Raw genomic sequence first — 24,604 nt, 5'->3', positions numbered from 1 at the left:
TTGGGTATCTTATTTTGATGACGTCTTAATCGCCTCCTCTTCAGAGCAAGAAGACCTATCACATTTGAGAACAGTTTTTGAACGTTTTCAAAGGTACGGTGTCGGTCTTAATCCTTCCAAATGCGTTTTTGGCCAACCAAGAGTATCCTTTCTTGGTCATGAAATTTCCACTGACGGCGTTCGACCCCTTCCAGATAAAGTCCCCGCTATCCGCGATATGCCCGAACCATCTACAGTGAAAGACTTGCTCAACTTTTATCGACGTTTCTTACCTCATGCAGGAACCATACAAGCACCTCTAAATTCATTTTTGGTTGGAAGCAAGAAAAACGATAAACGTGTTATAACCTGGACCACAGAATCTCGCGAAGCGTTCCAAAAATGCAAAAATGATTTAATTTCGGCAACAAATTTGCAGTATCCTTCCGCATCGAAACCATTATCACTCTACGTTTATAAGGTATTTCTCCCGCTTTCCTAGCGTGCCTTCGTGGTGTAGTGGTTCTGCACGCTGGGCCGGCACTCCAGAGGTCCGCGGTTCGATCCCCGGCGAAGGCGGTCGCTAATTTTTCAATCTCTCTCTTGCTTCCAAATATCCTAATGTCTCTACAGTGGCGCCCGAACTAAAAGGGGTGTTGGATGAGGATTCTCCACACCCAGGATTTGACGATTGGGTCTCCTAAAAACCCCAATCGCCCTTTAAAAAGGGGAGTATATAAGGTATTTCTCCCGCTTCCCTAGCGTGCCTTCGTGGTGGAGTGGTTCTGCACGCTGGGCCGGTACTCCAGACGTCCGCTGTTCGATTCCCGGCGAAGGCGTTGCATATTTTTCATCTCTTCTGCTTCCAAAAAATAAATAAATAAATAAATAAATAACCTAATGTTTCCACACGTTGAACGCATCAAAACTCTCACCAGCGCAAACCAGATACAGCACTTACGATCGCAAATTATTAGGAATTTATGAAGCTGTTAAATATTTTCGACATATGCTATAGGGACGCGTTTTCATGAAATTCACAGATCTCAAACCCTTAACCTACGCTTTTCAACAGCGTTCGGATAAAGCTTCTCCTCGTCAAATGAGACACATAGATTTCATAGCGCAATTTTCAACAGATATCCGTTATATTGAGGGTTCGCAGAATATTGTTGTAGACACCTTGTCTCGTATTGAAGAACTAGCCGTTCCTTCGCCAATAAACTTTGCTGCCTTTGCGGACGAACAACACCGGGATTCAGAACCAGTTTATACCACCGGGATTCAGAACGCTAGGGAAGCGGGAGAAATACCTTATATACTCCCTTTTTAAAGGGCGATTGGGGTTTTTAGGAGACCCAATCGTCAAATCCTGGGTGTGGAGAATCCTCATCCAACACCCCTTTTAGTTCGGGCGCCACTGTAGAGACATTAGGATATTTGGAAGCAAGAGAGAGATTGAAAAATTAGCGACCGCCTTCGCCGGGAATCGAACCGCGGACCTCTGGAGTGCCGGCCCAGCGTGCAGAACCACTACACCACGAAGGCACGCTAGGAAAGCGGGAGAAATACCTTATAAACGGGATTCAGAACATCCTGGCATCAAGGCTTCGAGGAAACTGATACAGCAACGTTTCGTATATACAGCAACGTTTCGTATATACAGCAACGTTTCGTATGGCCTAGTATGCAAAAGGACATAGCCAACTGGATACGTTCGCGCTTGGAGTGCCCAAAATCGAAAATTGTCAGACACACCACCAGCCAAATTAAAAAATTTAATTTGCCCTTATCTCGCTTCAATCACGTGCACCTGGACTTGGTCGGGCACTTATAATTATTAATAATAATATAATACATGAAACACAATTAATTACTATGTATACATTTTTCTTACCTTGGATGAAGCAAATTTATCATTTACTTCATCAAAGTCGAGCCTTTCAAATTTTTCTCTTTCCACGCATAAAATGCTAGATGACTTAGGGGATCTTTTCCCATCGTTGATTGTAAATATGTGAAAATTTATTTTAACTTGCTGAACGAAAATTCATAGCTAGCATTTGATAATGAAATAGTAAGTAGTATTTTAAGTGCGACTCTTAGGTTTGGAAAAACATTTTCTCTATAGCTCTGTAGTGGAGTTTTAGGTTCCGTTTCTTTTCTACTATGGAGTAACGTCATGCAGTCACATTCACTGCTCAAAACAATTAGGGGATATTGTGGGTTCGGTATGAAATAACCATATAATCGATAACCTTTTTGAACAAAAGGAAATAGAAGAGATTATAAAGGAAAATTATAACGTTTAAAAAGTTGGGAATATGCAAATTTAGTCTGTGACGTCCAAAAACTATGCGTTTTAGATAAGGAGTAAGGAGCGACCTGCAGTATTCCTTTTGTAATAAGGGATTAAAAATAATTGACATGCGTTGAATGCTTCGTAGCAGTGAATATACGATGTCTCAGCAAGATTACTTAACTGAATCGGTAGCCAGGAAGGCAATCAGTCGTTTACAGGAGAGTCGAACGCAATCCATTGCAGCGGAAGGGTTAGGATTTTCTGAAAATGTCATTTCCAGATTATGGAATCGGATTTTGGAAACTGGATATGTTTGAGAAATTCGGGACAAGGCCGTGTTATCGTTTTAACCCCTTAACTGCCGCGGGCGTATATATACGCCTTGCTCAGCCGATGCGTTAACTGCCCCAGGCGTATATATACGTCCTTCCAAACTGCTATCATTTGCTTTGCCCTGCTACACCTAAAATTATTCGCAAAGTTAACGCATCGGCTGCGCATCTGGGGCAGTTAACGCATCGGCTGAGCAAGGCGTATATATACGCCCGCGGCAGTTAAGGGGTTAAAATAAAAAGCGGAAGTTATACGTGCATTTCGTTTAAAAAAATACAAATATCTCTACCTTGGAGAAATAAAGTGGTCAGAAAGAACGTTTTGGTTGATGTACTGCAAACATTTTATTACACATTTTATCAGGCAAATCAAGAAAATAAATAATTAATTATATTACAATAGTTATTAAATTTAAATATATTTTCCAGAAACCGACCAAAATAAAAACTAAAATTTTCCAGAAAATCTTGTTTGGAGACCATTTGGCGCCTCTGGGCATCATGCACCCCCTTGCCCCTCCCTCGCTACGCCACTGCCGTGGATTTTGAGTCAGATAGGAAAAAAGAAGTTTAGATCCGAATTTCAGTGCGCCGAAGCAAATAGACATGATAATTGGAGCTGACTATTTCTTTTCTCTGCTTCAGCCAGGCCAGATTGTTGGGTATAAAAGTGTAACTGCGCAAAGTACTATTTTTGGTTGGGTTTTATCGGGCAGAATTAAAACAGAAGGCAATACTCCGCATCCCGACAGTTGAACTCCGTGTTTTCGGCTTTTCTTCAAACGCCCAGCGTCTATTTAATGAATGGTATGTTTGCATGCTGAGAGCTTACGTCCCTTTTTTAGTGTTCTGTGTTTATTTACGTTAAGGAGGAAAATAGGCCGAAAATTTGGAATGCTTGTTCATGACCAGTTAGCGTCCATTTGTGACAAATATCACTAAAGTGAAAATTTATAGTGAATTCAGTAAAAAGCGGTCATTTTATTGCTTTCGTTTCTTTTTCCTTTTCTGTGTGTGAATGATCTACCAAATCTGTCACATACCCTTCAAGAGACGCTGCGGTGCGGTGACGGAAAAACGTTCTTGTGTTTTATTCAGGAAGAGGTCAGTTTGAATTATTCTCAACGTGCTGGAATAAGTTGTCAGAGTACCTGCTGAACTTGTCAAGATAACCGTTCATCATGACGACGACCAGAGAAGTATTCGAAATCTGGGATTACCTCGTTGTGGGTGCTATGCTATTCGGGAACACGTGCAAGTAACCCGACTGCTATCAGCACTGGCCTGAATGAACAGTTTGCTCCACTCCAAACGCACGACTGCATATTTGGCGATAACTTGCTAAACTTGGCTTCTGGAGGGCAGTCGAACAACAGTGAAATAAAATTTATATGAATTTAATCATGTTTAAAATTAATTAACCCCCCCCAAAAAAAACCTGAAAGCTTTCAAATTTTGTATTACGCCCGGCGTTTTTTTAACGTTTTACTTGTTACCTTTATTTATTAAATATCATATTCTTCTCACCTAAACCATAAAATTCAATCCAGCGGCAATATCGCAAAATATTTAAAATAGCATATCTTTAGGATTTCCGATAAACAGTCTCGCGCAGTGGAGATAATTTTTTTTTTTTTTTCCCGTACAGTGTTGCTATTACTCGCTTTGAAATCGTTGAGTTCGTTAATAAAAAATTCGTTTAAAGTGTTACAAAATCTGAAATGGATAATAAAACAATTCCATATTGAGGCTTCCAGATGCTTATATCTGAGTGAAGTGAATTTTGAATGACTACGTTATTCAAAATTTGAAGTCTCTGGGCACCTTTGTTTTTTCACAGTGCGGGAAACACACATACATTCATGCAGACTTTTCATTATTTAATGCCTTTAAATTCAGTACAGGTACCTACTAAAAATGCCCCATAGAAACCAGTAAAACTTTTTATGGGTACCCATAAGATTTTATGGGTTTCTATTGACTTTTACTGGTTTCTGTTGGTCTCTGTGGGTTTTTTTTACTGGTTTCAAAATGACCCATAGAAACCAGTAAAACTTTCTACTGGTACCTATAGAATTTTTTTTGGTCTCTATTGACTTTTACTGGTTTCTATTGATCTCTGTGGGTTTTTCTTACTGGTATCAATTGACACCCATACAACCAACATTCAATGGCAGAACTTTGTACTGGTTTGTATAGGTTTATATTGACTTACTAGTATCAATATAATAATAAATCTTTTGTTGGTTTATATGGGTTTGTGCTATTTTTTTATCTGACGTTAATATACTCCTTGTAAACAATAAAATTAACAGAATGAAAATATGATCTCTTTAAGATCACCAAAGTAACCTGGAAACGCAGGTGGTCGTTTTAGAGAGGGTTTTTACTAAATATGCTTATTTATTTGATTTAAATTTTTTTCGGAAACAATAACAGTAATCATATACACCACACACAACGAGGTCTCTCCAAGGCGACCAGCCGCAAATAAAAATTCATCTTTGTAAGTGGTCGCCTTAGAGAGGTGATGCTCAATACCAATACGTTCTCAGAGATACGTTTATCTTTTAGAGGTGGTCGTCTTAGGGAGATTGCATCTACGGAATGAATCTCTCTAAGGCGACCAGACACACTTGCAGACTTTTCTTTGTGAATGGTCGCTTTACAGAGGGAATATTCAATACCAAAGTATACTTATGTTTTCAGAAATACTGGTTTCTTTCAGAGGCGGTCGTCTTAGGGAGGTGGTTTTTGCTACGAGTTGGTTCTCTGAATACACACACATAAGCACTTACATTTCTGATATTACAAATAAACACCGATATCAACCAACATCTCTTTAACGCGAACAAGTTCATTCACAATCGCAAAACTTTTCTCCCTGTTAACGCTGACGTGAAAAAAAAAATTCCCCCTCCCTCCCCCACTCTCAGAAGTTTCCCAAACAAGCAATATGGCGCCGCTCTAGTTATTGTTGTGTGATGGTGGTGTTATTTTCTTCGTAGTTGTAGTAATGCAGTATATTATTTACTAGGATTTACTGTATTACAAATTTTACTGTTTTACTCTTTAGAAATTAGTAATAAATAATAAAATACCAGCACTGACTATGAATATACCACTAAAGCCATGCACGTGTAATCGTGTCTAATGTTTGAGAGAACGTTGCTGATAACTGACTAGTTGTGAAATGGAGTTTCTGAGCGTGAAATTGATTTTCTATCTTTACTTTTATCCTGAAAAACAATGTGCTTAAAGACTGAAAAGTGATAATTTCAGGCTTGATAATTTGTTTCAGTGTGCAGATGCAGAAATGTAGTTTTTGCATTCTACTGAAACTGTATTTTGGAAAATTTATTTTTTTGATTACAGTTTAGAAATACTTTTTTAAAGCTTGTTCATGTAGATGCTTTATCATTTGAATACTATGTACTAATAAATTTGAGCATACCTTACTTAAAAATGATCTTGCATGATTCAATTTTGAATTTTTCGACTAACGTGATGTGGCCGAGCAAAAAGAATGTTTTTTTATGTTTTAAAAAATGTACTAATTATATTTCGCGAGCAAAAAAGGTAAGTTTTATTAATGAAATAAACATTGAAGTATTTAATGTGTTTATTACTTATTGAATGGGGTAGACAAGACATACAAGCTTAAGGAATCTTTATTCCACTACTAAAATTATGTGAAAATTTAGATGATCATAGTAGCTTACATTGTTTTTTCTTTTTGGTCTATTTTTCTTTACAAGTATGAGACTAGAACCACATTTTTACATTAAATATTTTGTGCTATTTTGTTAAAACACATATAATCATTTTTATGCATACTTTAATTTTCATTATTATTAGTTTGATGAAGAAAATTTCAAACGTGTTTTTCATAAATTGCTTTTGAAATAGAAATAGATTTGTGAATAAGATTTATGTAATATTAAATGTACTAGTCTTGGGAGTAAAAAAAGTGAATTATTTATTTGAAAAAAATTACATTAAGTTGAAACCTCATATAGTGGTTATTTTCTTAAATGACCACCTCTGATAATGACACATTTGTCAGGACAATAATTAAATAACAGGACTTAAAAATCATTCATAGTTTTGTCAGGCTACAGGAAACTGGCATTATCTCGAATTGTGGAGTTGATTGTTTTAGGAACGTTTTGCTGTATAATCAATTGACTTCGGTGTAGTAATTTTTACGTGGGTATGAATTTTGCAGAAGTAATTGAAAGTTTTTACGAGACATTTAAAACCAAAGCTCTTCGGATCATGAGTCTTATAAGGGCACTGTTATAGCATTGCTTTCAAATATAGTTAGAGTAATATTTAAACATTATTTTCGGAAGCACTTCCACAGGGAATCCGGTTGTTCTCTGCGAATGAAAACCCATATAAATAAATCTTCTGTACAGCCTTATACAAATGCAGTTAAAATTACTGTCATTACAATTAAGCGAATATAGCCACATTTGTTTACAAAAAGTTATTATTGCTAAATACTGCACTATATCAATTTCATTTAGCATTGTAATTTCAGAAAATGCTCGGCATGAGGTATTTTTATGTTATATAATCTACTGTCAAAAACAATAGCTACCTTTTCAGTACTTTAAATTTTACTATTGAGAATTTTTATGGTTCAAAATAATATTTCTATACATTATTTCAAGTATTCTTTCTATAATAGAAATCTAAATAACTTGCACGTAAAACACTGACTCAAATTTATTCCAATAATGCATCACTTTAATTAAATTTATGTTCCTTTGAGATGATATATGAAAAATCTTGTGTAATAATAAATTATTAATATATATAGGTAAATGGTATTTTTATATATTTTTTCGGGTAAAGTGCAGAATCGCCCACTTATTTATTTGGCACTTTGTACAAAAGTAAAAGGAATTGGATTTTTGTCAATTTTCTTTTGACTTTTTAAGTGAAAATAGGTTGATGTGTACATGAATAAAGTCAAAGGAGTGCACAATGTCATTTTTGTGCAATTCTGAGATGTTTTTTTTAAGTGAAAATAGGTCGATGTGTACATGGATACCGAGTATATGCAATTCTTAAAAACACGCCAAGCAGTGGGCGATTCTACACTTTCCCCATTTTTCTATAGGAATTTAGTTTCATTAAATTAGTTATTTAGTATAATTATGTGTATATGAGTATATTCATACTTATTCACATAGATGGAATTTTTACAGTACAAAAGTTAATCTTTTTTACATCAAGAACTACATATACTATAAATACCCATTATGTTATAGATTTTATTTATGTAAAATCTGTGGAAGATTATATAGCACTAAAAGTGAGATACGGAATAAAACATTATACGCTATGAGATATTTTCTTAATTCCCGAACTGTGCGTTGAGAATTGGTATTTGTTGAAACTTGTAAATTTTTTAAAATTCATTTTGTTACAATATAATTTATTGTATTTTGGGTACTATTAAGTTTATTATATGTTATCTTCATGTTTCATTTATCTTTTGAGAGATACAGGTAACATTCAAAGTATTGTAATAAGGGGTCGACACAGTGTTTGTATATTATTATTTCTTCACTACATTATATTCTTGGATTCATCCTTTCTTCCACGCAAAACATCTATGTGTATGCATGTCATAATAAGCTGCAGGGTGTTACTATCATTGGTAAGCGAGCTTTAAGGGGATAGCAAGTATGCTAAATTTGAACTCTATGTTAAGTTTCTAATTTGCAAGCCCCGTATTCTTTTTGCTTGCTTGTTAATAATGTTTCTCTTCCTGAAAATTTGGGTTTCTTCTTTTTTTTTAAATTTGGTTTAGTGCATTGTAGGTAACTTAAAATTTAAGCAGATGCTAGAAAGTACCATCCTTTGGCAATACATTTCTCATTAGGTATCAAATTGTTAAACAAGCTGATGTGATTAAATACAATTGTTTAATTTCCCAATTAAAGAACTGAAATACAAATATATGCAGTGAGGTACAGTACTATATGTATATATTTATAATGAAATCAATAATATATATACAGTCAAAGTAATGATTCACAACCATCAAATGAAATGATATTATATATATATGTAATAGATTCTGTAGTCGAATACAAACAGCTGAATCCGTAATGAACAGCAAGAATTTTCATGGCTTAGAGATGTTGAAACTCCAATCCACAATGAATAAGAAATTTGGCAGTTGAGGTAGATTTAATTCAACTTATCTTTCAGCAAATATGTTGCAGCCACAAACAAATTGGCACATTATTTATGCCTATTCCAAAAATTAACATTTTTGATAAATGTGTAGTAAGAAACAAGGAGCAGACAGACTGCAATCCAGTTAATACAAAGCGTAAAAAGCAAATGTGTTATGTTAAGGGTGAAATCTTAATTCAGACCGAGTTAATTTTGGTTCTCAATGCATTTTTACTCGTCTTTGATAGTTAATACTGCTGTAAAATTACTATTGGCTGTTTGAGTTTTAGTTTCTTTTACAACATCAAATTATGTAAGAGTCATATGACATGAATTAATCTCCAAATGATGCAGTGCAGAAAGATTACTGTTTTTAGAATAGAGAAGGAAAATTAATTTTACGCTGCTAATTTAATCTTTTGCATATTCCTTATTTTTCTTACATATGCATATGTACATTTATCATTCGATGGTTGTGAATCATGACTTTGGTTATTATCTTTCTATTCATTTTATTTTCAGAATTATATAAAGGTAGTTTAAAATTTTGTAAAGAGAATTTATACAAATATTTTGTAATATGTTTATAGATATTGACATGCATTAAGAAGGACGGGCTCGTAGGCTTCTAGATATTTTAAAATTTTTATTTATTCGCATTGAGTTTTATTTAAAATTACTTTACATGCTTTCTCCGCAATTTAGTTCTGTACATTTCATCAGTGCTAATTATGTACTTCTGCTGGTTTATGTTTTTATGGAAATTTGATTTACAGTTCTATTTTTGTGTATTGTTTTTTATAGGGATTCTGTATATGGATACCCGTTCTATGCACGATTCTATGTATGGATACTCCATTATGGTATAATGCTATTGGTTCTGTTTAAGGGTTTTGTGCACCGATTTTTCCAAGAGGTACCTTTATAGGTCTGTGGATTTTTGTGTAGTGGTTTTTACAGGATTTGGCGTATGGGTGCCTGTATAGGTGTACATGCTTTTGTTTACTGGTTTTTACAAAGCATTACCCTACGGAATATCCATTTTTTTAATAGAAATTTGGCCAATGGATATGCATATAAAGTTTTGATTTTTGGCTATGGGTTTTTACTGGGATTTTGTTTATAGTGCCTACAGTTCTACAGAGATTTGGCCTACTCGTAACCGTACAGTCGTACGGGTTTCCGTTTACAGGTTTTTTATGGATATTTCGCCTACAGGTACCTATACAGCCGTGCAGGTTTCTTTCAATGGGTTTTTACGGGTATACGGCCTATGGGTACCCGTACAATCGTACGGGTTTCTTTTTATTGGTTTTTACGGGACTTTGGCCTACGGGTACCCGTACAAACGTACGGGTTTCTTTCTATGGGTTTTTACGGGGATTTGGCCTATGGGTACCCGTACAACCATACGGGTTTCTTTCTATGGGTTTTTACGGGGATTTGGCCTACGGGTACCCGTACAACCATACGGGTTTCTTTCTATGGGTTTTTACGGAGATTTGGCCTACGGGTACCCGTACAGTTGTACGGGTTTCTGTCTGTGGGTTTTTACGGGGATTTGGCCTACGGGTACCCACAGAGCTGTACGGGTACCCGTAGGCCAATTCCCCGTAAAAAATTTTATGGGTTTCTACGGGGCATTTTTAGCAGGGGTACCGTTCTTAAATACAGTGCCGGGCGATAATATTTAACGGCAACAATTTGAAAAGTGAAAGAACGCTTATCGTGAATCGACGCAAAATGCCGAAACGAAATTAATAGCTTTTCTGAGTTAATGCTCCTTTGCGCTAAAAATTTAAAATTAAAGAGGAAGATAAAAAGCAAGTTTTGCTCTACTTCTTTCAAGTATGAAATTACTTGATAATGGTAAAATAAAATTCACATGGAATTGAAATTTCTTAAAAATAAAATATAATTTAAACTTAAATTGAAAACAAAAATCTTTTACAGCCTGGCTAATCGGTTCATCATTTACCCAGACTATTTAAAATCGAACTAACTGAAAAATTAATACATACAAAATAGGATAATAGGTTAAAAAAATCTTTTTCCCCCCTTCCTGTTTTTCAATAAATAAAACGTAAATTAAAAATTCATATTTCTTTACTATGAACAATTTTTAAAAACGCATTTTTATAGCAATTTCATTGCTTAGAAATTTCGATGTTTGCAGATATTTGCTTGTCCTTTTCACTTTAGGTCATTTCTCTGTAGCAACTATATCGTTTATCGTTCAGCTTTAAAATACATTCCTATTATGTACCGTGACAAGGTTTCAATCATTTCAGTAAATTTGTATAGCTGTTTGGCTTTAATATTGATAATAATGTAGAATTTCTGATTTGAAATCCAAACTTTATCAAATAATCTAAAAAACGATTCTTCATAAATCTACCAAATTCTTCGCGATTATGTTTGTATGATATTCATTTCTATATTTTCCTATTTCTGTTCGTACAATGTCTGGAATACATGAACAGTTTTGCCTTTTCTTACACGTTGTTTTTCTTCTATTATTTCCATGATTTTATTCAGTAAGATATCTTGGCAGAGTATATTCTCAACATATATGTCTTTAATGCTGCTTCGATAGCCAATGTCTATTCTAAAAACAATGCCTCCATAGTTTAGAAAGGAAATTTTTGTCTTTCGTTTATTGCTTTATTATTGCTGCTTATTATGAAGGGAGCCGCGCGCGGCTCTCCAGTTTGCTGGAGTAAGTTTTTATTAATTATAAAATTTTCGACCATACCACAACAAATTATGATCAAAATTTATCAGTGCTTCGCATTTTCAGTTTGTTTAACAGCTTATGGCAAAGCACTATTTTCATAAACTAAGGATGCCTTTGTGGGAGACCTATTAAGGGAGGCTGGCTTTCATTCATGTTACACACGGAGAAAACTCTTATGCAGCCAGCTAATTTGAGACCTACGTATTTAAGTCGATCTTATTTCTTAGAAACACATTTTTATTAACTTTACTAATCAGTCTTTTGAGTTTCTTTCTCATTTTATTGGAATGCTTTGCATAATTAATTAAATTATTATTATTATTATTATTATTTTTTTTTTTTTGTGTGTGTGTACACATATATATATATTACATATGCTTCCATTTCATATATAATTTTCTTTTCCCGAGATAAATTACTTCGAATTAATCTTTGAAAGTTTAGTTTTAGAAATCTTTTTTTTTAAACTATTTTCAGTGTCAAAGCTTTAACTATTCGTTAATGCTGATTGCAATATCTGTGCCTAACGCTGAAATATCAAACATGAGATGAGCTAAAAGGTCAGAATGCAGCCGTTTGCCAAATATGTTAAGCTTGTTGATTCATTTCCTTTTGAAATAACAATTAGAAGTCATAACACATATCAGTGAAACGATTTTCATATCTTCTGCTATGAAATTTAATTTAATTAAATAACCGTAAATTAACATTAAAGTGCTGTCTTCCAAGGATAAAATATGAAAGCTTTACTGTTGTCTTACCGTTTTTTGAAATAGTTTGTCGAAGACAGAAATATCAGTCTAGAGTCAGTTTAAGACATCGGACCTAAGAAAAAGTTAAAGCTGGAATCATGGAGGTAGGAAAGGGAGGAGGGGCCAACCCGCGCTAAAAGTGAAGCACTGCTTTGAAGCTTGGGTCACCAAATGGGGTGTTTTTTGTTTACATTCAGAAGCTCGCTTGACAAGATTCTGATAGTATTTCGACACAGACAGTTCCATAGAAATCGAAAAAGGGACACTTTCGCATGAAAGAAACATTCATAGTGTGATGGATAATAGCAATTTGTATAGTTTAGTGACATTTACGCAAAAATCACATCTTGGTTATTTTTTGATAACTAACAACAGCGATTTTGATTATGAATTTGTTTTATAAAATTATAAGCTATTGCACTACAAAAATATAGATTTTAAGAAAAATGTTATGCTTAAAGAATGAAAAATACCTTACGCTACATTTAAAATTGTATACGTCTTTCGATACCCTTGATAGAGTATTCGCTACTTTTATTTTATTTTCCAAACGTCAAAATGTTTTAAATAAAACAAATTTTTTTCACATCCATATGTTATTGTAACATGTACCTTTTAAAATTTTTTAGAGGAGAGGCTTTACTGCTGCTCATTTTAAACCCATCGTTTTAATTTTATATATCTGAAAAATAATCACTTTGGTCTTACACGTTTTATAAATATAAAATTATGTATGTTAAAATATTTGTAGTTAGGCACATAGGTCAGATTAAGTTTTTATTAAATAGAGTAACGCATGCAAGGGCTATCTACCTAAAGAGAGAGATGCCATCGTGGAGGAATTTTGAAGAAAAACTGACCTTTAAGTGGGTATTAAAAATAATACTTATAATTTTCATTCAAATTATATTCATATATATTTTTTATGTAAAACTTTTGGGTGTATGCTAAATTAGTGTAAATTACTTTACACGAAAAATATAGTGAATGCACAGAAATTAAAGATCTGCACATGCCGGAAATGAAAATTAAGAAATATGTATGGGTATTTATGCATGTGCTTGCAAAAAGCATGTATCTGCCTTTGACAAAATACTTAAATATTCATTAAATTATTTATAAATGTATTTGAAATGAAGAATTTATTCACTTATAAACAACTGTGAAAGTACTGTGAAGAAATTTAATTATTAAATGTATCTAATTTATAATGATTATAAATGTTATCTAAATATATAATAACCTTAATATTGAATTGTAAACATAAATTGAAATCCTGTTGACAAATACGTTATAAAACTATTTAAGCAAGAATTGTTCGTATTGGAAAGCAATCTGTTAAAAGGTATTGTAAAGCAAATGCTATGAGATGCGCACTTAAGAACGTAATAAAGAGTTTTGGAATATGTATTGTTGAAAGGAAGGGTAAAAAAAAAATCTGATAAGTATAATTAAAAGAATTATTCCCCTTACATTTTATAATAACTCAGTTACAAGTTTTAAATAATACTTAAAAAAAAAAAAAAAAAAACTTATTTTATTCCCTTTCAGAAATGTTCAGAGAAAGTCAAGTACTATTTAATACCTATTTAATTATTAGGAATTAGCGAAATACTTAATTAAAGCATTTCGCTAATTCCTAATAATTCTCTAATTTAAAATGAACCGAATAGAGCATTAATTATAAATTGACTTACATTTTTCGATTTAAAAGATGCCTCAGGAGCCAAAAAATCATGTCATATTTAAGAAAGTATTTTAGGAAGAAGCTCTATAAATAGAAAAGAAATAATGCATAATTTTAATATTAATAATACAATAAATTTTGATCTTAATTTTTGTACCTTAACCGAATAAAATCGAATTACCTTAATTTTTTTTTTCTAATGTAATTAACGAAAACTTGTGAAAATATTTCATTCAAATTAAACCATTCTGAGAAAACTGTCCTGTGAAAAGTATAGCATTTAATTCCGTTCAGAATGAAATGTTGTTTAAAAATATGTTGTTTTCACATACTTAGGACTCTGAAGTGTTGTAGAAAAAGAAAATATATACATTTATATGTATATTTACGACGTAATTACAAAATATTTACATCCGAACGCGTCAAATCCCATAGAACTCAATGGTAAATGACCCAATGTTTTGGTCACCACGTAGTGATATCGCCGGTGCTTCAGAGCAGGGTACGGGAGAAACTTGCTTAGGGCGACTCCATCTTACTTCCTACCTCCATGGCCGGAATAAAGGGGGGAGGCAAAGTTGCAAGGTCTTGGCTGAGTGGGGAGCGTTTATTTATGGTAACCTGCCTCGATTTCCCCTTCTGTGCGGAGGAAAGAAATTCTGGCTAAAAGTCTACTATTTTCTCGATTTTTCTCTCGTGGCTAAAAATCCACTGGCTAAAACGACACCAAACCACAGCGGTTATGGGGGTTAGCATTTTTCTATCTGAGCTAAACGATGTCGCCATACTTATAAGCCATCTTACTACATTTAAACGGATGATCAAAAACCCAGAAACTTTCGAAATCCTGAATCGCTGAAATTCCGACGATTCCGGATCTCGGACTTTGTACTGTATGTGAATGCTAACAAAGAACAGAAAAAGAAATACTTGATGCAATACAGATACCTTTGCTAAATCCCTATGATGAGCATTTATTATAGCTTGAATCCAAAGCCCACTTGCAGCAGGATTTCGATGAATAGAACTAAAATAGACGTAAATGAGAATACATTAAATTAGGTATAAGAATTCATGGCTTTAGCACAGATATTCAGAAGTCTAAAACTACAACAGTACTATTAAATATCATTAGAAATTTTTAAAGTTCACCATTTAACTTCCTTTAAAAAATTACACATTAAAAGCTCCTAAATGCACAATGTGCACGATAGTATAAAGAGTTATTTTAGCGCTTTTTTTACAACAAAAAACCACTTTAAACTCTCTTGCGAAATAATTAGCTTCTTTGTTTTTTCTGCTATTTTAATTTCCACATCTAAAAGTAATATTATTTACACAAATATGGCAACTGTATGTTTTAGAACATGAAAATTTTGCATAACGTAATAACATGATTATTCATATATTTAAATTTTTCTGTTATCACTTAATCAACTTTAAATTCTTAGGGGGAAAAAAGACTTGAAAGTTAGAAGTATACAGTATATTCTTTTACTTATCTTTCTTTATGCTTCGTTTCAGATAATGTTACCTTTGTTTGATACTGTATAATTTAATTAATAAACCTACAATTAGATACTCAGCATTATGTATTACAGTAAAGACAGTTTTCCACCCATAAAAATACACTACAGCTAGTATAGCAGTGAAGAAGTAAAAAGGCACATATATATTGATACTTGATATAAGAATATTGATACTTCTAATAAAATAACTATAAAATATACATTATGGAATTCTGGGGGGGGGATAGGACTTTTTTTTTCCCATAAAAATTGATTTAATAGTGAATGTTCATGAGCGAACTTGGCTGGTTTAGAAACTGCAGTCAAAAACCTTGTTCTTTTAGAAATTACAGCTTCTTTTGGAAGTGTTCCCTATGAAATTTCCATAAAGTTTTCTGAAACACTGAATCATCCAAAAATTTCTGTGATGTATGATAAATATTAATGAAGCAGTATGAAAGAGTAAGAAAATTTCACTGAACTACATATGTACCATTTTATTATGTGTCATTTTGTCACCTCTCCGGCAGCTGGAAAATTCCTGTTTGAAAAAAGTCATTAGGTTTATTTGTAAAAACAAATTGAGGTGCTATTTGAGAGTCTTCAAAGAAGTGAATTTCAGGACGTTCAGACATAAACAGATGAAAATCCGAGAAGGCAAGATCTGCTGAATATGGGTGATGACACAAAAATCCCAGCCATACTTATTAAGTCTTTATCTGATATTCATTGAAATGTGGGGCGCAACATTCTCATGTTGCAAGACTAGTTACAAGTCATGCAACAACTAGTCTGTTCTGGGCACTTTCTTCAATTTCTGCTTTTAAAACTGCCACTAATAACAGTAGTTTTCTGACTTTATTCTCTGATTTTGTGGCTACAATTCATAATACAGAATTCCTTTGTAGTCCCACCATGCAGAAAACATTACTTTTTTAGGATACAGCCCAGCTCTCTATGTTACTAATGGAGGTTAATTTGGCTAATCCCATAATCTTTTTTCTTGCAAAATTATAGTACAGTATTAACTTCTCATGTAAAGTAATAAGCCATTTCAAAATTGAAGCTTTTTTATTTCGTTTCAGCATATAATCATATGCCGAAATTCTAGCAAGCATATTCTGCTGTGTCAAAGTATGGAGCACTCATACACCATAACAGCTTCCATACCAGTTCTTCTTTAAATTATCATGTACTGTAATTTGAGGAATATTTAACTTGTCCGATAGTCCCTAAACTGTATAATGAGAATGTTCACCTTTCAATAAGTCCTTGTTTACAGAGGATGTTCATGAAGAGCAGCTGAAATTTCCACGCTTAAACTTCTCACATTACCTTCATATTATCAGCAATAACAGCACTTTGTCCATATGCAGCACAAATTTTACAAGTAGTCAGACTAGCATTTTTCTTTATTAAAAAATAAAAGAGCATAACATGATGAAAATTAACTTTTGTGTTCTCTATTCTTAGAACTGCACTGGAAAAAAATTATGGCATAAGCTATACTAGAATTAGAAAAGCCGTATTTATGCATCTGCTTCAAAGTCACTCCTTATTACCAGTAATAAAAAAATGGGTTTCTATTGAAAACTGCAGAACTTTCCAGATGACTATGCATTTCTGAACATAACAGGAAGTCATTTAAAATTAACAACAGTTATTTTCTTCTTATGCTAATTACTTAAACCATATTATAAAATTAAGCTGCATAATGGCATTATTGAAAATATGTCACTAAATCTGGAAAGTTCTGTGAAATATCTATACCAAAACAAAAAATAAAATATTGCTGATATATAATGTTATTCAATAGCAGTATAATACTAATTCTTACTCCATTTGTGTAACATTACTGATTCTAATTTTAAAGTATGACTCATGCTGTTAAATGTATTGAGTATTTTATTTCCAAAATAATCGGTTGTTTAATTGAGATAGTTAAAATTTGAAAATTTCTGGCTTAAAGCAGTCTTGGTAAGTTTAAGAATATCCTTAGCACATGCTTAAGCTTTTCACATTCATTTATATTTTAGTAGCACAAATATTAAAGGTCATCCAAGTCATACTTGAGCATGTGTGCTATGGGGTAAAATAATTTTTAAAACTTTTACAGTAACAGAATTCAAAGTATTATAAAAATTACATGAAAAAACAGAAATACTGGAATTCAAAATGCTGATGAGTATACTATGTGCAAATTACAACGCTTTTTCAAAAGCTAGAGATACTGAATATTCAGAATCTAATTTGGAGATGATACTCTAAGTACACTATGCATGAGTGTTATTTTAGTGGCTATCTCTTCAGGTGTACTGAACTGATCTAGTTACATTAGCTGTTCAGATTTGATTGACAAACATAATGATTAATAAAAACCACCTGCATTTCAATAATTTGCCACAAGTTAAACACTGCACAGAAATTTACAGCTTTGGTGAGTACTTAAACATAAGCCACATAAAGTATGCCAGTGGATGTCCTTTGGTTAAAATTCTTTGCATTTGTTTGTTTTCGGTAGAGAAATGACATAAATTTAAAAGCCATTAAAAATTAAAGGAAAAGGGCACTAAAAAGACAAACCCTTGACATTAAAAAGAAATTAAATTGGATGTCACATTCATCATTAAAAAAAAAACATTAGATTTAGTACTGAGATCTAATAAATTTGTTATAATAGTACATTGTCGATGAAATTCAGTACCTTTTAGCTACCACCTAAACATCAATTGATAGAGAGGATTTCTTTATAATTCTGCACTGGAATTCTATATCAGTTATACATTGAGTATTGAGAACATGTGGAACTTCTTTCCAGCATGCCCTACTTTTTTTTAAACGTGTTTTCTGTTATTTCGGAATATTCAGACAGCTGAACACTTTGCATCTGTTCTCAGATACTAAATGACCAAAATAATCACTAATAAAGTCTGCTGTTACATTCCTTATTTTAAAGTGAAACCTAGCAGAATATTTCTCCCTGTAAATAAATAAGGGTGCGGGATATATCTAGGGTACTGTAGAAACAGTAAGACGTAATGCTGAATTCAAGAGGCTAACAGCATTGAATGTTTTTATGAAAATGTATTAACCATCATGGATTTCTGAAATAGATCACTTTGATGGGAAAATTATTAATTAAATTTAGAAAAAAAAATTAAGTAAACTGTACGTTCTATTCATAATGAGATTTGATGATCTCAATACCTCACTTCACTTTTGAAACTGAACTTCATTATTTTCTTTTATATTGTTACGAATTTTGCATATATGAAAATCATTTTAGTGAAATTATATGTGAAATTGTAGCACTTTTTGTATAATGTAACATAAGACAGTTGAAAGAGACGAAACTCTTCCGGAAAAATAAGAATGCAGGGGCAAGTACTCGTTTATTTTATCTAACCAGTTATTTTATGTTAAAAAGCTTTTCTGTAATTCTCGCTTTCCGTTTTCCTGCTAGTCTAGTTTGCACATATTCAAATGAGGTAGAAAGAGATAGTATTTAAAGGGAAGTTTTAGATTGTACAATTACTTCCATTCACTGAAAGACAAATTACTAGTTGAATATCTTGACAGCCGTTTATTTGAGGCGTTGCTTTATTTTCACCATTAGACTTGTCAAGCCGAAATTAGGTCCGAGCCAACTTTCTCGCATTCTGTCTGTGTAGCCTTAGGCTACACAGACCTTTAGGCTTTAGGCTAAGGCTAAGGTCTTTAGGCTTTAGGCATTAACCTTTAGGCTAACGTGCAATTTGCTTAGTTAATTTCAATTCTTTACTTTAGATTTACGTCATAAATGCTAGCTAGTTCTGTAAGCACAAGCTATGCCCTTTGTTAATTTATCTGAGATGATAAAAGGGTATTTTACATCCATTTACAAATCTTTGCTGTAAATTCCAAGAAATAGCGACAATTCGTATGAAGTATTCTAGAGTTCTAACTTACAAGTAGTTTATGTTACCAAAGCGGACGAGACTCTGGCGTCCAAACATCTATAGGAACTATGCCTCAAGAAAATTCTGCATTTAATTTGGACCACTTAACGTCGCAAGTTCCACTGACTTCAGTTAGTCCCATGGAAGGATTTGAATTCATTGTGGATACAATAAAGGCTGTCGTGAAACAAGCAGTCACTTTCGATGAGAAAACTTCTGTAACTAAATTCTTTAAGCAGCTAAGTTCCCCTGTGCCCGAAGTACAAAAAGTTACAATCGCAGCTGCCGCTTTTAGAGGACAGGCTGACAGTTGGGATAAATGTATTGGAATATTTGTGTTAGATGAGCCAGGAAGCATACCTACAAATTTGAAGTATTTAAGAATGCTCTCATTAAAGTGTTCTCCATTGTGAAAGACAGGACTAAGCTCGAAGAGCTGCTTAGTAAATTTCAGTTTAAATTTGAAGAATTAACGGGTTTTATTTTAAAGAAAATTCAAATAGTTAATTTGTTGTATGTCAAGACGCCTGATGAAGAAATTATTCAAATTATCTTGCCTAGGTTGTAAGGATTTTAAGTTTTACTAACGTTTATTTTATTTTAAAACTTTGTTATTCTCTCTTATTTTCAATTTCCTTCCAGAATAGACGCGAACAGATTCGGTTATGAAAATTGAGCTTGCAAACTGCTAAGACATGGCTTTTAGCCAAAAGGGAGATTTCGAAAGAGACTTCTCGCTGCCTTACCACCCCGCGCTTTTCAGCCAGTTACTGTCTGCCTTTAAGGCCAGAACTTTGATATTTGAAGACATATTGTAGTTTACCGCATTTTGCTTACTACATACGTAGAATTTAAAAGTCCACTCTTTCCGTTACTAGTCTTTGTAAAGTATCTGAATTTAGTTCTTATTTAATTTAGTTTCTTCTTATTTTTTAAGTTTCAGACCATAAGTGTTGGTCTTTGTATCCCGAAGTGCGGGATCGGCTGTACGCTGTGAGATATAAAGACTAATTTAATCCTTCCCATTTTTGTCGTATCTTCTACCCCACTCACATAAACATAGTTTTAAATAAACTCCCTGTTCCTACTCAGGACTCCAGTGATGTTTCCAAAGGCTATTAGAAGAAACAGAAGTCCTGACAAGGTTACTGCCTCAAATACAAGATTTTTTTGAACTACGAAATCCAACGACACTGGAGAATTTATTCTGGTTACCGACAAAATTATAGAGTAAACGCATAGTACAGAAGACACGCAAACCAGGATATGGCGAGAGGGCAAATAGGGAAAGTTTTAGACTAGCACCTCAGCAATAGCCAGGTGGCCGGAATAAGCATTTGGATAATAGGCAAAAGGATTCAACAGCGAGTGACAACCGCCAAAATAAAGGGCAAAAGAGAAAACAGCGGGAAAGTAACAAAAATAAAATTAATTAGGTATGGGTACTTAAGGTAAAGGGTACATTTACCCGAAAACAAGGAAATCCCTCTAAAATTTAACTAAATACTGGAATTGTTAAAAATTTGGCATTACCACTAGTGCAGATATTGTTAAATAATATTCCTGCTGACGCTCTGATCGGCACGGATGCTCAATGTAGTTTTCTTTCAGAAACCTTTTTTCAAAAATACTTTAAAAGGTGTAGATTATTTCACACAGCGGGAACAAAAGTTATTGTCGCCCAAGGTATGCAGTGCACTTGCATAGGTAAGATAGCGTTGCACATGCAAGTCAAAAATGAGCAAAAAAAAAGTTGTCTTCTCTGTCAAAAAAGAATATTCAAGTTGCTTAATTTTAGGCATGGACTTCTTGAAAGCAGCAGGCAACAAAATGAATTTTCAGGAATCTGTTTTTTGCAGCTCGGTCTAAAGAAGTCGGAAAAAAGACGGATGCAGCCATCGGTGATTGAAATAAACCAGTTAGGAGCAGTGAAAAAGGAAAATTGCAAAATTTGGTAAATCAGATATAATAGAAGAGCATATTTAGTAAATGTTAAAAAATAAAATTTTGACGCCGATAAGTAGCTCTTACGGTAGCCCGGGGGTCCTGGAAAGGAAGAAAAAAATCCCACGAACTCACTTCAAAGCGTGGAGTTTCGCAGCTGATTATCGAAAAAATAAAAATGACATTAAGTATCCTGTCTATCCCCCTTCCCATAATTGAACAGATTATTCGTAAAATTAAATCAACACGATTTATGACGACGTTAGATGCAACATCTGAATACTTCCAAATTGGCGTGAAACCTGAAGAAGTCCCGAAAACCGCATTTATTACAATGTACGGCGTTTATGGCTTTCTAAGAATGCTGTCCGACTTATACGGAGCCCCCGCGACTTTTCAGTGGGTAGTGGATATAATCTAGAGACCAGATCTCGGAAAAAATACATTTTTTTTAATCTAGAAGATATGCTAATTACTAGTGAAACAATTGAAGAACGCATCAAATTCATACACGAAGCATTTTCGCTTCTAAACGAAGCAGAACTAAAAGCAAATGCCTTCAAGTGCAAATTCGATTCGCGGCCACAGAATTTCATTAGTTAGGATATAAAATATCGAAGAAAGCGATTGAGGCTGAAAACTCTAAAATAATAGCTATCAAAAATTACCCTCCGCCTAATACCCTATATAGAAATTAGCTTCATTCTGGGAAATGTGTTCATATTACAGAACTTTCATTAAAGACATCGTTATAATAGCTGAGCCCTTGTTACAATTAAAAAGGAAAAAAGCCCATTTCGCTTGGTCAGCTGAGGGCAATATTGCTTTTGAACAACTGAAACACGCATTCATTCAAGAACCGGTATTAAATTTCCTGAAGGTGACGAAAATTTAGAATTGGTGCAGACGCCTCTGATTACGCGGCAAGTGCCGTTCTAATGCAGAAAGGTCAAGCGGTTGCATATTTTAATAAAATATTCAATCGTACCCATCGAAATTATGCTTCCAACGAGCGAGAAAAACTCGCAGTTTTATTAGCAGTACCAAAATTCAGAGTATACTTTGGCAAATCTCCCGTTACAGTTTATTTCGAACATAGAGCCGTGAGTCATTTGTATTCGGGAAAACATTATGGCCGAGTTGATTTGATAGTCCCTTAAACTTCAAGAATTCAACCTAATCATTAAACATACTCCCGAGAAGGAAAATACGGTTGCCGATGTACTCTCAAGAATGGCGTTGATGAGAAAGGGAATAAAATAAAATGGTGCTACGCTTACGGCAAAAATCCTCGATTCTCATGAGACTATCGTGAAAGAATTACAAAGGAATAGCGAATTTAAATCTATCTGATCATTTTGAACACCAGGATATTACGGCCATCAGAAATAGAGCCGCAAATTATGAAGTCATTGGTAATCTTTTATTTTATGCAAAAACTACTTTTCTTTTCTCCATTGGCGCGACAGCCGGTCCGCTAAAGGGAGGTGCTTGACGTCCTGTTTAAGTCCCGTCCACGACTATAATCACTTTTTAGCGCCTAAATCAAGCTCCCCAAAGTTTATCTTTGCAAGGGAAAGCGAGATGCAAATACTTCTAATCAAAATGACGAGCTCAGACCGGTTATCACAGCTAGTTTAAGGTTAAGCATTTTGTCCGAATTACATAATTCTCCTTTTTCTGTCCACCGGGGAATAAGGAAAACAGTGGAATGAGTTCGCAAGGCGGTACACTTTTCGCGGTTGCAAAAATTTGTAAGTACGTATTTCAGGTCGTGCCGTACTTGTCACCTAAATAATGATGTTAATTACAGCGCGACCGGGTATCTAAATAAAATAAAGGCTACGTTTCCAAATTAATTAGTCAGAATACACTTATTAGGCTCATACACACGTGACAGTTTAGACTAAAATAGCTCGACTAAAACAGTTTAAGATTTTTCTTAAATAAGCATATTTTAAAATTCGGAGCTCCATTAAAAGTAACTTCGGATAATAGGAAACAGTTTATTAGTCAAATATTTGAGGGACTATGCGCAAGGCTTGGCATATGTCATTAAAAAAGTAATGCCTTATCGGCAACAGTCAAACATGGCAGAGCGGGTCAATAAGAACATAGTTAAAATAACTTTAACATTGCTGTGCCAGAAAATATCATAAGCGCTCGGAAAGTGGGGTCAATAAGTTAGCATTTGCCTCAAGGTCAGTTAAAGACTTCCCGACAAGAAAGACTCCAGCAGAATTCTTCTTAGGCAGAAAATTAATTACGCCGCCGGATTAATTATTCTTTGTTTGAAAGATAGCAGAGTTTAGCATGCTAGATATGCAGAAAAAAATAGATAAAGAAATTCAGATATGGTAAGAGAAAAGCAAAAATTATGTTATGAAAGGAAAAGGCGAGAAGTGAATAACAAGGGAGATGAAGTTTTACCGTTAAAGCATTTATTATCATGTAGTGGGAAAGACAGAGTGGTAAAGTTTTGTCCTCGATTTCAAAGACTTGAAAAAAATTCGAGAGACGGTAATTTACTTAAATGATAGATACCCCATCAACAGAGATGGGGAACAGATAGTAGCGAGTGTACATCAAATCAAGCCATATTTTGGTAGAAATTAAATGAAAATATTTAAAGATGTTTTACCGGAAGTGCGACAAGAAAAGTCAGAGATAGCCATGAACAACGGCAGAGCACCAATGACATCCGAAATCCACTTCCCGACAGAAAAAGATGGGGAATCACTACCACGGATGAAAAGCTAAAAACAAGAACGAAACCAGAAACGAGAAGGAACAAGACACCAAGAAAGCAGGCAAAGGGGTGTGTGTGTGTGATTATGGCAAAGCCTCGAGGGCTATCTGCCTAAAGGGATGGATGCCTTCGTGGAGGACTTTTTAAGGAAAGCTGGCTCGTATACACGTTCCACATGGGGAAAACCACGAAAACTCCCATGCAGCCAGCCCGTTCGCGGGATTCGAACCTCGGACCGAACTACCAGTGTTCAGCGACTTTACCGCTCGACCACTGGTGGGCGGTGACTTTCTAAGGGAAACTGGCTCGTATACACGTTACACATGGGGAAAACCACGAAAACGCCCATGCAGCCAGCCCGTTCGCGGGATTCGAACCTCGGACGGAACTACCAGTGTTCAGCGACTTTACCGCTCGGCCGCTGGTGGGTCCCCAAAGGCAAAGGAAAGAAGGTTTTGCAAACCTCCAAAGCATAATC

General features: G+C 34.2%; 1 protein-coding gene and 2 non-coding genes across 5 annotated transcripts in view; 1 reads left to right on the top strand and 2 right to left on the bottom strand.

Moving 5' to 3' along the window:
- The window catches only part of htt (huntingtin), a 595,026-nt gene that overhangs the window by 150,123 nt on the left and 420,299 nt on the right, over nt 1-24,604 (bottom strand). For all 3 annotated transcript variants that reach the window (XM_085807902.1, XM_085807903.1, XM_085807904.1), the window contains exon 35: nt 14,936-15,014. In XM_085807902.1, coding sequence (XP_085664028.1) covers nt 14,936-15,014 — 79 coding nt within the window. The remainder of the gene's footprint in view (nt 1-14,935; nt 15,015-24,604) is intronic.
- TRNAA-GGC (transfer RNA alanine (anticodon GGC)) lies at nt 485-558 on the top strand. The gene has a single exon. It is a non-coding gene; the product is annotated as a tRNA-Ala (tRNA).
- TRNAA-GGC (transfer RNA alanine (anticodon GGC)) lies at nt 1,454-1,527 on the bottom strand. The gene has a single exon. It is a non-coding gene; the product is annotated as a tRNA-Ala (tRNA).

This window comes from Stegodyphus dumicola, chromosome X1 (genome assembly GCF_044657685.1).
Source record: "Stegodyphus dumicola isolate Sdum_Otavi_A_Nest chromosome X1, ASM4465768v1".
Classification (NCBI taxonomy): Eukaryota; Metazoa; Arthropoda; class Arachnida; order Araneae; family Eresidae; genus Stegodyphus; species Stegodyphus dumicola.
This window is presented reverse-complemented; position numbering and strand designations above follow the sequence as displayed.